General features: G+C 38.5%; 4 protein-coding genes across 4 annotated transcripts; all 4 read right to left on the bottom strand.

Annotated features, from left to right (window-relative positions):
• Positions 1-724: 724 nt before the first annotated feature.
• LOC149776702 (uncharacterized) lies at positions 725-4,756 on the bottom strand. Its single transcript, XM_089941338.1, has 6 exons — positions 4,494-4,756; positions 3,986-4,263; positions 3,052-3,199; positions 2,106-2,270; positions 1,257-1,421; positions 725-1,026 (listed from the first exon to the last, which is right to left on the bottom strand). The coding sequence occupies exons 1-6, from the start codon at positions 4,711-4,713 to the stop codon at positions 725-727; spliced, it is 1,278 nt and encodes a 425-aa protein (XP_089797464.1). The 5' UTR covers positions 4,714-4,756.
• Positions 4,757-5,273: 517 nt separating this feature from the next.
• On the bottom strand, positions 5,274-7,972 carry LOC149776701 (uncharacterized). The gene is made up of 4 exons (XM_089941337.1): positions 7,730-7,972; positions 7,222-7,499; positions 6,288-6,435; positions 5,274-5,506 (listed from the first exon to the last, which is right to left on the bottom strand). The coding sequence occupies exons 1-4, from the start codon at positions 7,947-7,949 to the stop codon at positions 5,274-5,276; spliced, it is 879 nt and encodes a 292-aa protein (XP_089797463.1). The 5' UTR covers positions 7,950-7,972.
• Positions 7,973-8,510: 538 nt separating this feature from the next.
• LOC149776700 (uncharacterized) lies at positions 8,511-11,218 on the bottom strand. Its single transcript, XM_089941336.1, has 4 exons — positions 10,967-11,218; positions 10,459-10,736; positions 9,525-9,672; positions 8,511-8,743 (listed from the first exon to the last, which is right to left on the bottom strand). The coding sequence occupies exons 1-4, from the start codon at positions 11,184-11,186 to the stop codon at positions 8,511-8,513; spliced, it is 879 nt and encodes a 292-aa protein (XP_089797462.1). The 5' UTR covers positions 11,187-11,218.
• A 105-nt stretch (positions 11,219-11,323) lies between these two features.
• Positions 11,324-13,409, bottom strand: LOC149776699 (uncharacterized). Its single transcript, XM_089941335.1, has 4 exons — positions 13,158-13,409; positions 12,649-12,926; positions 11,715-11,862; positions 11,324-11,331 (listed from the first exon to the last, which is right to left on the bottom strand). The coding sequence occupies exons 1-4, from the start codon at positions 13,375-13,377 to the stop codon at positions 11,324-11,326; spliced, it is 654 nt and encodes a 217-aa protein (XP_089797461.1). The 5' UTR covers positions 13,378-13,409.
• Between the last annotated feature and the right edge of the window lie 51 nt (positions 13,410-13,460).

The raw sequence follows: 13,460 nt of genomic DNA, 5'->3' as shown, positions 1-13,460 counted from the left end.
TTCTTCGGATCCGTTCGAAATCTTTAAATATACTTAGACAAACCACGTAATTTGTAATGATTACTGTTTTCTATTTGGCCCATTGTCTTGTTACCTCTTTTACTTTTCCTTCCTTAGCATTGTGCACCATTCCAACAGAAGCAATAGCTGTCAATGCGGTCTCTGACTTGCATAATCTCTGGCATATATGAACTGCGCACGTTTCCATGCGTTATGTCTTCCTCCAAGTAGGCAAGGATGATGGCGGATAATATATGCTTGTGAACTGATATTCATACGTGACAAATATATAGGTAATGAGTAACAAGGCAAACATTCTTCGAATAGGATGTATTGGATACCCATTTGACGTTGCTACCGAATCAAACTCTCCGCTGCTATATTACAGTGGAGGGATGTGTTTTATTCAAAAAACTTTATAGAATGGTACATATTTACATTTTCAAGTTATTGGAAATTCCGTTTGATTCCTACCTCCAACAAAATATGCTAAATCGAATAATCGGACGGTATGTCCGTGAAAGATTGTGCTGGAATTCGTTTACCATCAACGATGGGCAATTGTGACGCTGAACTACAGAGCTGGGGTATCACTGTAACATTATTTCTATTGCATTGTTATCCACCCTGTTGCGGAGGGGAACAGACACCTAAGCAGTCACCGGATTATTTTACTTTTTGTTTTATCTTTATGATATGTGCTCTGGATTTGTAGGTTCCTTATTCATTTATGGTTGTCAACACTCACCCTTGAAGTCAGCGGCTTGAAGTCAACTGATCCTGGCTCTCTTCCTTCTACAACGACATTGGCCACATTTTCCACCGTTAACTGGACAGCCATAACAGTGGCGGGTTGTGTGAAGTCGAACTCTAGGAACACCTCTTCTGACGGCTGCAATGTTAGTCCCGTGGGTTGGAAGGCACTAATCTCATCGTTGATACCAGCAATGTCGGATGAATGCAGTGTGGCAACCTCCTGTATATCATCCTTTCCAAGTTCCTTTTTAAACGTTCCTTCCTCACAGCCTGTTAGAAATTAATTAGTGTTATGGTCTGTAATAGGTAAAAGTTTACAACAAATTTGACTTCAATTGTAAGCAGATATATCATTTTATTTTCATGAGGATTTATTGGATTTGTGTTTTTAAATCACAAGGAAATTTGGAAAGAAGAGAAATTTTGAATTTTATCAAAGGCAAGTTTTACGAAAGCTTTAAAAGTCTGTGCGAAAGGCGACGTTATGGCATGCAACTCACGTGCTGGTGAAATGGTTGTGCCTGGTGCAGTTGTGGTGGCTGGAGGCGTTGCTCTGGTGCTTGGTGCTGCAGTGGTAGCTGGTGCCGTTGATCTGGTTTCTGGTGCCGCGGTGGTAACTCGTGCTGTAGTTTCTGGTGCTGCTGTTGTGGCTGGGGCCGTGGTGGCTAAAATGGAAATGAAGGGATTTGGGGATGTATATATTTTGCCGACCGTAAACATTTCTTTTCATTCTTTTTCTTCTTTTCCTTTGTATTAACATATCATTCACATCAAATGTTCAAATGTTCCACTTTGAGGATATTACTCAAGATTCCTGTCTACAATAATCTTATATTAAACAGCATTTGCTATCTCGAAAAGAGACTGCCAGTTTTGAATACCGTACTTTTATAGTATGACGACTTCAAAGGAAGTTCCTAATATGTATTCGTTCTTAGTTGTATAATACAATGGACAGTTCTTCGACAAGGAAGAATCCTATTACTTAAATACTGTTCATTTTCATTTCATGCGTTTTCTGATGATTTTATTCAACAAAATGTGTGTGATTCAGGATCAGGTCGTGAAATTGGCCTCAGAGCAACAAACATGTTTTGTAAGAGAAATCTTTCAATATTGCTTTAAAAAGTCAATTTAAGTTCATAAAGACAAAATTGAACATATTCAAACTAAATAGTGATAATTTTCATTTCTCCCGTTCTTAACGTCAGGAAACTCTTCATTTTTACCCCTGGAGTGTAATTAAATGAAAATGTTTACTTCTGTTTGAAATATTTTTTGCTAATGGATAAGTTTCACAAAAGGTTTAGAAGTCTGTGTGAAAGGGGAGGTTATGGCATGCAACTCACGTGCTGGTGAAATGGTGGTGCCAGGTACTGTTGTGGCGGCTGGAGGCGTAGCTCTGGTGCTTGGTGCTGCAGTGGTAGCTGGTGCCGTTGGTCTGGTTCCTGGTGCCGCGGTGGTAGCTCGTGCTGTAGTTCCTGGTGCTGCTGTTGTGGCTGGGGCTGTGGTGGCTTAAAATGGAAATCAAGAGATTTGGGGATGTATATATTTTGCAGACCGTAAACGTTTCTTCTCATTCTCTTTCTTATTTTCCTTCGCTTTAAAATCTAATTCACAACAAATGTTCCCATTTTAGGATATTACTCAAGATTCCTGTGCTACAGTAATCTTATATTAAACAACATTTGCTGTCTCGAAAAGAGAATGCCAGTTTTTAATATCGTGCTTTAATAATATGACAACTTCAAAGAAAGTTCCTGAAATGTATTCATTCTTACTTGTATGATACAATGGACCTTTCTCCAAAAGGAAAGAAATCTATTCCTTGAATAATGTTCATTTTCATTTCATGCGTTATCTGATGATTTTATTCAATAATATGTATGTGATTCAGGATCATATCATAAAACTGGAGAAGAGCAACATACATGATTAGTAACAGAAAACTTTAAATATTGTTTTAAAAGGCCAATTTATGTTCATACAGAAAAGCACGATCTGTATTTCCCATTTTTACCAAACTGAACCTATTCAAAATAAATGCTGATACTATTCATTTCGTCCGTTCTCAACGTTAGAAAGCTCTTCATTATTACTCCTGGAGTGCAAATAAACGAGGATGTTAAAAATTAGTTATTGGGATGATATAGGGAAAGTACTTTATAACAGCACTAATCCGTGGGAAGCAATCTATCGAGGAAAATCCTAATATGCTATCGAATATTTGCAGAAAAATGACACAGTTTCAGAAGAGTCTTAACTACAGTGGCATGCTTGTGTAACATGTCTTACCTGGTATCTCTAAGCAGAGCTCGATTCCAAGACCCTTTACAACTACAACGTCGTTTGCCACAGGCTTGAAGACAAGTCGTAATTTATTCACTCTTAGTGGGGGAACAGGTATGGTCAGAGATTCTGCATTGCCTTGCTTAGTAGTACGCTGTAAAAAAGACAATATGTCAAGATTGGACAATTGCTTTCTTCGGATCCGTTCGAAATCTTTAAATATATTTAGACAAACCACGTAATTTGTAATGATTACTGTTTTCTATTTGGCCCATTGTCTTGTTACCTCTTTTACTTTTCCTTCCTTAGCATTGTGCACCATTCAAACAGAAGCAATAGCTGTCAATGCGGTCTCTGACTTGCATAATCTCTGGCATATATGAACTGCGCACGTTTCCATGCGTTATGTCTTCCTCCAAGTAGGCAAGGATGATGGCGGATAATATATGCTTGTGAACTGATATTCATACGTGACAAATATATAGGTAATGAGTAACAAGGCAAACATTCTTCGAATAGGATGTATTGGATACCCATTTGACGTTGCTACCGAATCAAACTCTCCGCTGCTATATTACAGTGGAGGGATGTGTTTTATTCAAAAAACTTTATAGAATGGTACATATTTACATTTTCAAGTTATTGGAAATTCCGTTTGATTCCTACCTCCAACAAAATATGCTAAATCGAATAATCGGACGGTATGTCCGTGAAAGATTGTGCTGGAATTCGTTTACCATCAACGATGGGCAATTGTGACGCTGAACTACAGAGCTGGGGTATCACTGTAACATTATTTCTATTGCATTGTTATCCACCCTGTTGCGGAGGGGAACAGACACCTAAGCAGTCACCGGATTATTTTACTTTTTGTTTTATCTTTATGATATGTGCTCTGGATTTGTAGGTTCCTTATTCATTTATGGTTGTCAACACTCACCCTTGAAGTCAGCGGCTTGAAGTCAACTGATCCTGGCTCTCTTCCTTCTACAACGACATTGGCCACATTTTCCACCGTTAACTGGACAGCCATAACAGTGGCGGGTTGTGTGAAGTCGAACTCTAGGAACACCTCTTCTGACGGCTGCAATGTTAGTCCCGTGGGTTGGAAGGCACTAATCTCATCGTTGATACCAGCAATGTCGGATGAATGCAGTGTGGCAACCTCCTGTATATCATCCTTTCCAAGTTCCTTTTTAAACGTTCCTTCCTCACAGCCTGTTAGAAATTAATTAGTATTATGGTCTGTAATAGGTAAAAGTTTACAACAAATTTGACTTCAATTGTAAGCAGAGATATCATTTTATTTTCATGAGGATTTATTGGATTTGTGTTTTTAAATCACAAGGAAATTTGGAAAGAAGAGAAATTTTGAATTTTATCAAAGGCAAGTTTTACAAAAGCTTTAAAAGTCTGTGCGAAAGGCGACGTTATGGCATGCAACTCACGTGCTGGTGAAATGGTTGTGCCTGGTGCAGTTGTGGTGGCTGGAGGCGTTGCTCTGGTGCTTGGTGCTGCAGTGGTAGCTGGTGCCGTTGGTCTGGTTTCTGGTGCCGCGGTGGTAACTCGTGCTGTAGTTTCTGGTGCTGCTGTTGTGGCTGGGGCCGTGGTGGCTAAAATGGAAATGAAGGGATTTGGGGATGTATATATTTTGCCGACCGTAAACATTTCTTTTCATTCTTTTTCTTCTTTTCCTTTGTATTAACATATCATTCACATCAAATGTTCAAATGTTCCACTTTGAGGATATTACTCAAGATTCCTGTCTACAATAATCTTATATTAAACAGCATTTGCTATCTCGAAAAGAGACTGCCAGTTTTGAATACCGTACTTTTATAGTATGACGACTTCAAAGGAAGTTCCTAATATGTATTCGTTCTTAGTTGTATAATACAATGGACAGTTCTTCGACAAGGAAGAATCCTATTACTTAAATACTGTTCATTTTCATTTCATGCGTTTTCTGATGATTTTATTCAACAAAATGTGTGTGATTCAGGATCAGGTCGTGAAATTGGCCTCAGAGCAACAAACATGTTTTGTAAGAGAAATCTTTCAATATTGCTTTAAAAAGTCAATTTAAGTTCATAAAGACAAAATTGAACATATTCAAACTAAATAGTGATAATTTTCATTTCTCCCGTTCTTAACGTCAGGAAACTCTTCATTTTTACCCCTGGAGTGTAATTAAATGAAAATGTTTACTTCTGTTTGAAATATTTTTGCTAATGGATAAGTTTCACAAAAGGTTTAGAAGTCTGTGTGAAAGGGGAGGTTATGGCATGCAACTCACGTGCTGGTGAAATGGTGGTGCCAGGTACTGTTGTGGCGGCTGGAGGCGTAGCTCTGGTGCTTGGTGCTGCAGTGGTAGCTGGTGCCGTTGGTCTGGTTCCTGGTGCCGCGGTGGTAGCTCGTGCTGTAGTTCCTGGTGCTGCTGTTGTGGCTGGGGCTGTGGTGGCTTAAAATGGAAATCAAGAGATTTGGGGATGTATATATTTTGCAGACCGTAAACGTTTCTTCTCATTCTCTTTCTTATTTTCCTTCGCTTTAAAATCTAATTCACAACAAATGTTCCCATTTTAGGATATTACTCAAGATTCCTGTGCTACAGTAATCTTATATTAAACAACATTTGCTGTCTCGAAAAGAGAATGCCAGTTTTTAATATCGTGCTTTAATAATATGACAACTTCAAAGAAAGTTCCTGAAATGTATTCATTCTTACTTGTATGATACAATGGACCTTTCTCCAAAAGGAAAGAAATCTATTCCTTGAATAATGTTCATTTTCATTTCATGCGTTATCTGATGATTTTATTCAATAATATGTATGTGATTCAGGATCATATCATAAAACTGGAGAAGAGCAACATACATGATTAGTAACAGAAAACTTTAAATATTGTTTTAAAAGGCCAATTTATGTTCATACAGAAAAGCACGATCTGTATTTCCCATTTTTACCAAACTGAACCTATTCAAAATAAATGCTGATACTATTCATTTCGTCCGTTCTCAACGTTAGAAAGCTCTTCATTATTACTCCTGGAGTGCAAATAAACGAGGATGTTAAAAATTAGTTATTGGGATGATATAGGGAAAGTACTTTATAACAGCACTAATCCGTGGGAAGCAATCTATCGAGGAAAATCCTAATATGCTATCGAATATTTGCAGAAAAATGACACAGTTTCAGAAGAGTCTTAACTACAGTGGCATGCTTGTGTAACATGTCTTACCTGGTATCTCTAAGCAGAGCTCGATTCCAAGACCCTTTACAACTACAACGTCGTTTGCCACAGGCTTGAAGACAAGTCGTAATTTATTCACTCTTAGTGGGGGAACAGGTATGGTCAGAGATTCTGCATTGCCTTGCTTAGTAGTACGCTGTAAAAAAGACAATATGTCAAGATTGGACAATTGCTTTCTTCGGATCCGTTCGAAATCTTTAAATATACTTAGACAAACCACGTAATTTGTAATGATTACTGTTTTCTATTTGGCCCATTGTCTTGTTACCTCTTTTACTTTTCCTTCCTTAGCATTGTGCACCATTCCAACAGAAGCAATAGCTGTCAATGCGGTCTCTGACTTGCATAATCTCTGGCATATATGAACTGCGCACGTTTCCATGCGTTATGTCTTCCTCCAAGTAGGCAAGGATGATGGCGGATAATATATGCTTGTGAACTGATATTCATACGTGACAAATATATAGGTAATGAGTAACAAGGCAAACATTCTTCGAATAGGATGTATTGGATACCCATTTGACGTTGCTACCGAATCAAACTCTCCGCTGCTATATTACAGTGGAGGGATGTGTTTTATTCAAAAAACTTTATAGAATGGTACATATTTACATTTTCAAGTTATTGGAAATTCCGTTTGATTCCTACCTCCAACAAAATATGCTAAATCGAATAATCGGACGGTATGTCCGTGAAAGATTGTGCTGGAATTCGTTTACCATCAACGATGGGCAATTGTGACGCTGAACTACAGAGCTGGGGTATCACTGTAACATTATTTCTATTGCATTGTTATCCACCCTGTTGCGGAGGGGAACAGACACCTAAGCAGTCACCGGATTATTTTACTTTTTGTTTTATCTTTATGATATGTGCTCTGGATTTGTAGGTTCCTTATTCATTTATGGTTGTCAACACTCACCCTTGAAGTCAGCGGCTTGAAGTCAACTGATCCTGGCTCTCTTCCTTCTACAACGACATTGGCCACATTTTCCACCGTTAACTGGACAGCCATAACAGTGGCGGGTTGTGTGAAGTCGAACTCTAGGAACACCTCTTCTGACGGCTGCAATGTTAGTCCCGTGGGTTGGAAGGCACTAATCTCATCGTTGATACCAGCAATGTCGGATGAATGCAGTGTGGCAACCTCCTGTATATCATCCTTTCCAAGTTCCTTTTTAAACGTTCCTTCCTCACAGCCTGTTAGAAATTAATTAGTATTATGGTCTGTAATAGGTAAAAGTTTACAACAAATTTGACTTCAATTGTAAGCAGATATATCATTTTATTTTCATGAGGATTTATTGGATTTGTGTTTTTAAATCACAAGGAAATTTGGAAAGAAGAGAAATTTTGAATTTTATCAAAGGCAAGTTTTACAAAAGCTTTAAAAGTCTGTGCGAAAGGCGACGTTATGGCATGCAACTCACGTGCTGGTGAAATGGTTGTGCCTGGTGCAGTTGTGGTGGCTGGAGGCGTTGCTCTGGTGCTTGGTGCTGCAGTGGTAGCTGGTGCCGTTGGTCTGGTTTCTGGTGCCGCGGTGGTAACTCGTGCTGTAGTTTCTGGTGCTGCTGTTGTGGCTGGGGCCGTGGTGGCTAAAATGGAAATGAAGGGATTTGGGGATGTATATATTTTGCCGACCGTAAACATTTCTTTTCATTCTTTTTCTTCTTTTCCTTTGTATTAACATATCATTCACATGAAATGTTCAAATGTTCCACTTTGAGGATATTACTCAAGATTCCTGTCTACAATAATCTTATATTAAACAGCATTTGCTATCTCGAAAAGAGACTGCCAGTTTTGAATACCGTACTTTTATAGTATGACGACTTCAAAGGAAGTTCCTAATATGTATTCGTTCTTAGTTGTATAATACAATGGACAGTTCTTCGACAAGGAAGAATCCTATTACTTAAATACTGTTCATTTTCATTTCATGCGTTTTCTGATGATTTTATTCAACAAAATGTGTGTGATTCAGGATCAGGTCGTGAAATTGGCCTCAGAGCAACAAACATGTTTTGTAAGAGAAATCTTTCAATATTGCTTTAAAAAGTCAATTTAAGTTCATAAAGACAAAATTGAACATATTCAAACTAAATAGTGATAATTTTCATTTCTCCCGTTCTTAACGTAAGGAAACTCTTCATTTTTACCCCTGGAGTGTAATTAAATGAAAATGTTTACTTCTGTTTGAAATATTTTTTGCTAATGGATAAGTTTCACAAAAGGTTTAGAAGTCTGTGTGAAAGGGGAGGTTATGGCATGCAACTCACGTGCTGGTGAAATGGTGGTGCCAGGTACTGTTGTGGCGGCTGGAGGCGTAGCTCTGGTGCTTGGTGCTGCAGTGGTAGCTGGTGCCGTTGGTCTGGTTCCTGGTGCCGCGGTGGTAGCTCGTGCTGTAGTTCCTGGTGCTGCTGTTGTGGCTGGGGCTGTGGTGGCTTAAAATGGAAATCAAGAGATTTGGGGATGTATATATTTTGCAGACCGTAAACGTTTCTTCTCATTCTCTTTCTTATTTTCCTTCGCTTTAAAATCTAATTCACAACAAATGTTCCCATTTTAGGATATTACTCAAGATTCCTGTGCTACAGTAATCTTATATTAAACAACATTTGCTGTCTCGAAAAGAGAATGCCAGTTTTTAATATCGTGCTTTAATAATATGACAACTTCAAAGAAAGTTCCTGAAATGTATTCATTCTTACTTGTATGATACAATGGACCTTTCTCCAAAAGGAAAGAAATCTATTCCTTGAATAATGTTCATTTTCATTTCATGTGTTATCTGATGATTTTATTCAATAATATGTATGTGATTCAGGATCATATCATAAAACTGGAGAAGAGCAACATACATGATTAGTAACAGAAAACTTTAAATATTGTTTTAAAAGGCCAATTTATGTTCATACAGAAAAGCACGATCTGTATTTCCCATTTTTACCAAACTGAACCTATTCAAAATAAATGCTGATACTATTCATTTCGTCCGTTCTCAACGTTAGAAAGCTCTTCATTATTACTCCTGGAGTGCAAATAAACGAGGATGTTAAAAATTAGTTATTGGGATGATATAGGGAAAGTACTTTATAACAGCACTAATCCGTGGGAAGCAATCTATCGAGGAAAATCCTAATATGCTATCGAATATTTGCAGAAAAATGACACAGTTTCAGAAGAGTCTTAACTACAGTGGCATGCTGGTGTAACATGTCTTACCTGGTATCTCTAAGCAGAGCTCGATTCCAAGACCCTTTACAACTACAACGTCGTTTGCCACAGGCTTGAAGACAAGTCGTAATTTATTCACTCTTAGTGGGGGAACAGGTATGGTCAGAGATTCTGCATTGCCTTGCTTAGTAGTACGCTGTAAAAAAGACAATATGTCAAGATTGGACAATTGCTTTCTTCGGATCCGTTCGAAATCTTTAAATATACTTAGACAAACCACGTAATTTGTAATGATTACTGTTTTCTATTTGGCCCATTGTCTTGTTACCTCTTTTACTTTTCCTTCCTTAGCATTGTGCACCATTCCAACAGAAGCAATAGCTGTCAATGCGGTCTCTGACTTGCATAATCTCTGGCATATATGAACTGCGCACGTTTCCATGCGTTATGCCTTCCTCCAAGTAGGCAAGGATGATGGCGGATAATATATGCTTGTGAACTGATATTCATACGTGACAAATATATAGGTAATGAGTAACAAGGCAAACATTCTTCGAATAGGATGTATTGGATACCCATTTGACGTTGCTACCGAATCAAACTCTCCGCTGCTATATTACAGTGGAGGGATGTGTTTTATTCAAAAAACTTTATAGAATGGTACATATTTACATTTTCAAGTTATTGGAAATTCCGTTTGATTCCTACCTCCAACAAAATATGCTAAATCGAATAATCGGACGGTATGTCCGTGAAAGATTGTGCTGGAATTCGTTTACCATCAACGATGGGCAATTGTGACGCTGAACTACAGAGCTGGGGTATCACTGTAACATTATTTCTATTGCATTGTTATCCACCCTGTTGCGGAGGGGAACAGACACCTAAGCAGTCACCGGATTATTTTACTTTTTGTTTTATCTTTATGATATGTGCTCTGGATTTGTAGGTTCCTTATTCATTTATGGTTGTCAACACTCACCCTTGAAGTCAGCGGCTTGAAGTCAACTGATCCTGGCTCTCTTCCTTCTACAACGACATTGGCCACATTTTCCACCGTTAACTGGACAGCCATAACAGTGGCGGGTTGTGTGAAGTCGAACTCTAGGAACACCTCTTCTGACGGCTGCAATGTTAGTCCCGTGGGTTGGAAGGCACTAATCTCATCGTTGATACCAGCAATGTCGGATGAATGCAGTGTGGCAACCTCCTGTATATCATCCTTTCCAAGTTCCTTTTTAAACGTTCCTTCCTCACAGCCTGTTAGAAATTAATTAGTATTATGGTCTGTAATAGGTAAAAGTTTACAACAAATTTGACTTCAATTGTAAGCAGAGATATCATTTTATTTTCATGACGATTTATTGGATTTGTGTTTTTAAATCACAAGGAAATTTGGAAAGAAGAGAAATTTTGAATTTTATCAAAGGCAAGTTTTACGAAAGCTTTAAAAGTCTGTGCGAAAGGCGACGTTATGGCATGCAACTCACGTGCTGCTGAAATGGTTGTGCCTGGTGCAGTTGTGGTGGCTGGAGGCGTTGCTCTGGTGCTTGGTGCTGCAGTGGTAGCTGGTGCCGTTGGTCTGGTTTCTGGTGCCGCGGTGGTAACTCGTGCTGTAGTTTCTGGTGCTGCTGTTGTGGCTGGGGCCGTGGTGGCTAAAATGGAAATGAAGGGATTTGGGGATGTATATATTTTGCCGACCGTAAACATTTCTTTTCATTCTTTTTCTTCTTTTCCTTTGTATTAACATATCATTCACATCAAATGTTCGTTGAATAATGTTCATTTTCATTTCATGCGTTATCTGATAATTTTATTCAATAATATGTATGTGATTCAGGATCATATCATAAAACTGGAGAAGAGCAACATACATGATTAGTAACAGAAAACTTTAAATATTGTTTTAAAAGGCCAATTTATGTTCATACAGAAAAGCACGATCTGTATTTCCCATTTTTACCAAACTGAACCTATTCAAAATAAATGCTGATACTATTCATTTCGTCCGATCTCAACGTTAGAAAGCTCTTCATTATTACTCCTGGAGTGCAAATAAACGAGGATGTTAAAAATTAGTTATTGGGATGATATAGGGAAAGTACTTTATAACAGCACTAATCCGTGGGAAGCAATCTATCGAGGAAAATCCTAATATGCTATCGAATATTTGCAGAAAAATGACACAGTTTCAGAAGAGTCTTAACTACAGTGGCATGCTAGTGTAACATGTCTTACCTGGTATCTCTAAGCAGACCTCGATTCCAAGACCCTTTACAACTACAACGTCGTTTGCCACAGGCTTGAAGACAAGTCGTAATTTATTCACTCTTAGTGGGAGAACAGGTATGGTCAGAGATTCTGCATTGCCTTGCTTAGTAGTACGCTGTAAAAAAGACAATATGTCAAGATTGGACAATTGCTTTCTTCGGATCCGTTCGAAATCTTTAAATATACTTAGACAAACCACGTAATTTGTAATGATTACTGTTTTCTATTTGGCCCATTGTCATATTACCTCTTTTACTTTTCCTTCCTTAGGATTGTGCACCATTCCAACAGAAGCAATAGCTGTCAATGCGGTCTCTGACTTGCATAATCTCTGGCATATATGAACTGCGCACGTTTCCATGCGTTATGCCTTCCTCCAAGTAGGCAAGGATGATGGCGGATAATATATGCTTGTGAACTGATATTCATACGTGACAAATATATAGGTAATGAGTAACAAGGCAAACATTCTTCGAATAGGATGTGTTGGATACCCATTTGACGTTGCTACCGAATCAAACTCTCCGCTGCTATATTACAGTGGAGGGATGTGTGTTATTCAAAAAACTTTATAGAATGGTACATATTTACATTTTCAAGTTATTGGAAATTCCGTTTGATTCCTACCTCCAACAAAATATGCTAAATCGAATAATCGGACGGTATGTCCGTGAAAGATTGTGCTGGAATTCGTTTACCATCAACGATGGGCAATTGTGACGCTGAACTACAGAGCTGGGGTATCACTGTAACATTATTTCTATTGCATTGTTATCCACCCTGTTGCGGAGGGGAACAGACACCTAAGCAGTCACCGGATTATTTTACTTTTTGTTTTATCTTTATGATATGTGCTCTGGATTTGTAGGTTCCTTATTCATTTATGGTTGTCAACACTTACCCTTGAAGTCAGCGGCTTGAAGTCAACTGATCCTGGCTCTCTTCCTTCTACAACGACATTGGCCACATTTTCCACCGTTAACTGGACAGCCATAACAGTGACGGGTTGTGTGAAGTCGAACTCTAGGAACACCTCTTCTGACGGCTGCAATGTTAGTCCCGTGGGTTGGAAGGCACTAATCTCATCGTTGATACCAGCAATGTCGGATGAATGCAGTGTGGCAACCTCCTGTATATCATCCTTTCCAAGTTCCTTTTTAAACGTTCCTTCCTCACAGCCTGTTAGAAATTAATTATTATCATGGTATGTAATAGGTAAAAGTTTACAACAAAATTTGACTTCAATTGTAAGCAGAGATATCATTTTATTTTCATGAGGATTTATTGGATTTGTGTTTTTATATCACAAGGAAATTTGGAAAGAAGAGAAATTTTGAATTTTATCAAAGGCAAGTTTTACAAAAGCTTTAAAAGTCTATGCGAAAGACGACGTTATGACATGCAACTCACGTGCTGGTGAAATGGTTGTGCTAGGTGCAGTTGTGGTGGCTGGAGGCGTTGCTCTAGTGCTTGGTGCTGCAGTGGTAGCTGGTACCGTTGGTCTGGTTTCTGGTGCCGCGGTGGTAACTCGTGCTGTAGTTCCTGGTGCTGCTGTTGTGGCTGGGGCCGTGGTGGCTAAAATGGAAATGAAGGGATTTGGGGATGTATATATTTTGCCGACCGTAAACATTTCTTTTCATTCTTTTTCTTCTTTTCCTTTGTATTAACATATCATTCACATCAAATGTTCAGATGTTCCACTTTGAGGATATT

Source organism: Sinohyriopsis cumingii, chromosome 18 (assembly GCF_028554795.1).
Source record: "Sinohyriopsis cumingii isolate HCF-2022 chromosome 18, ASM2855479v2, whole genome shotgun sequence".
Lineage (NCBI taxonomy): Eukaryota > Metazoa > Mollusca > Bivalvia > Unionida > Unionidae > Sinohyriopsis > Sinohyriopsis cumingii.
Note: the sequence above shows the minus strand (reverse complement) of the source record. Positions and strands in the feature narration are given on the sequence as shown.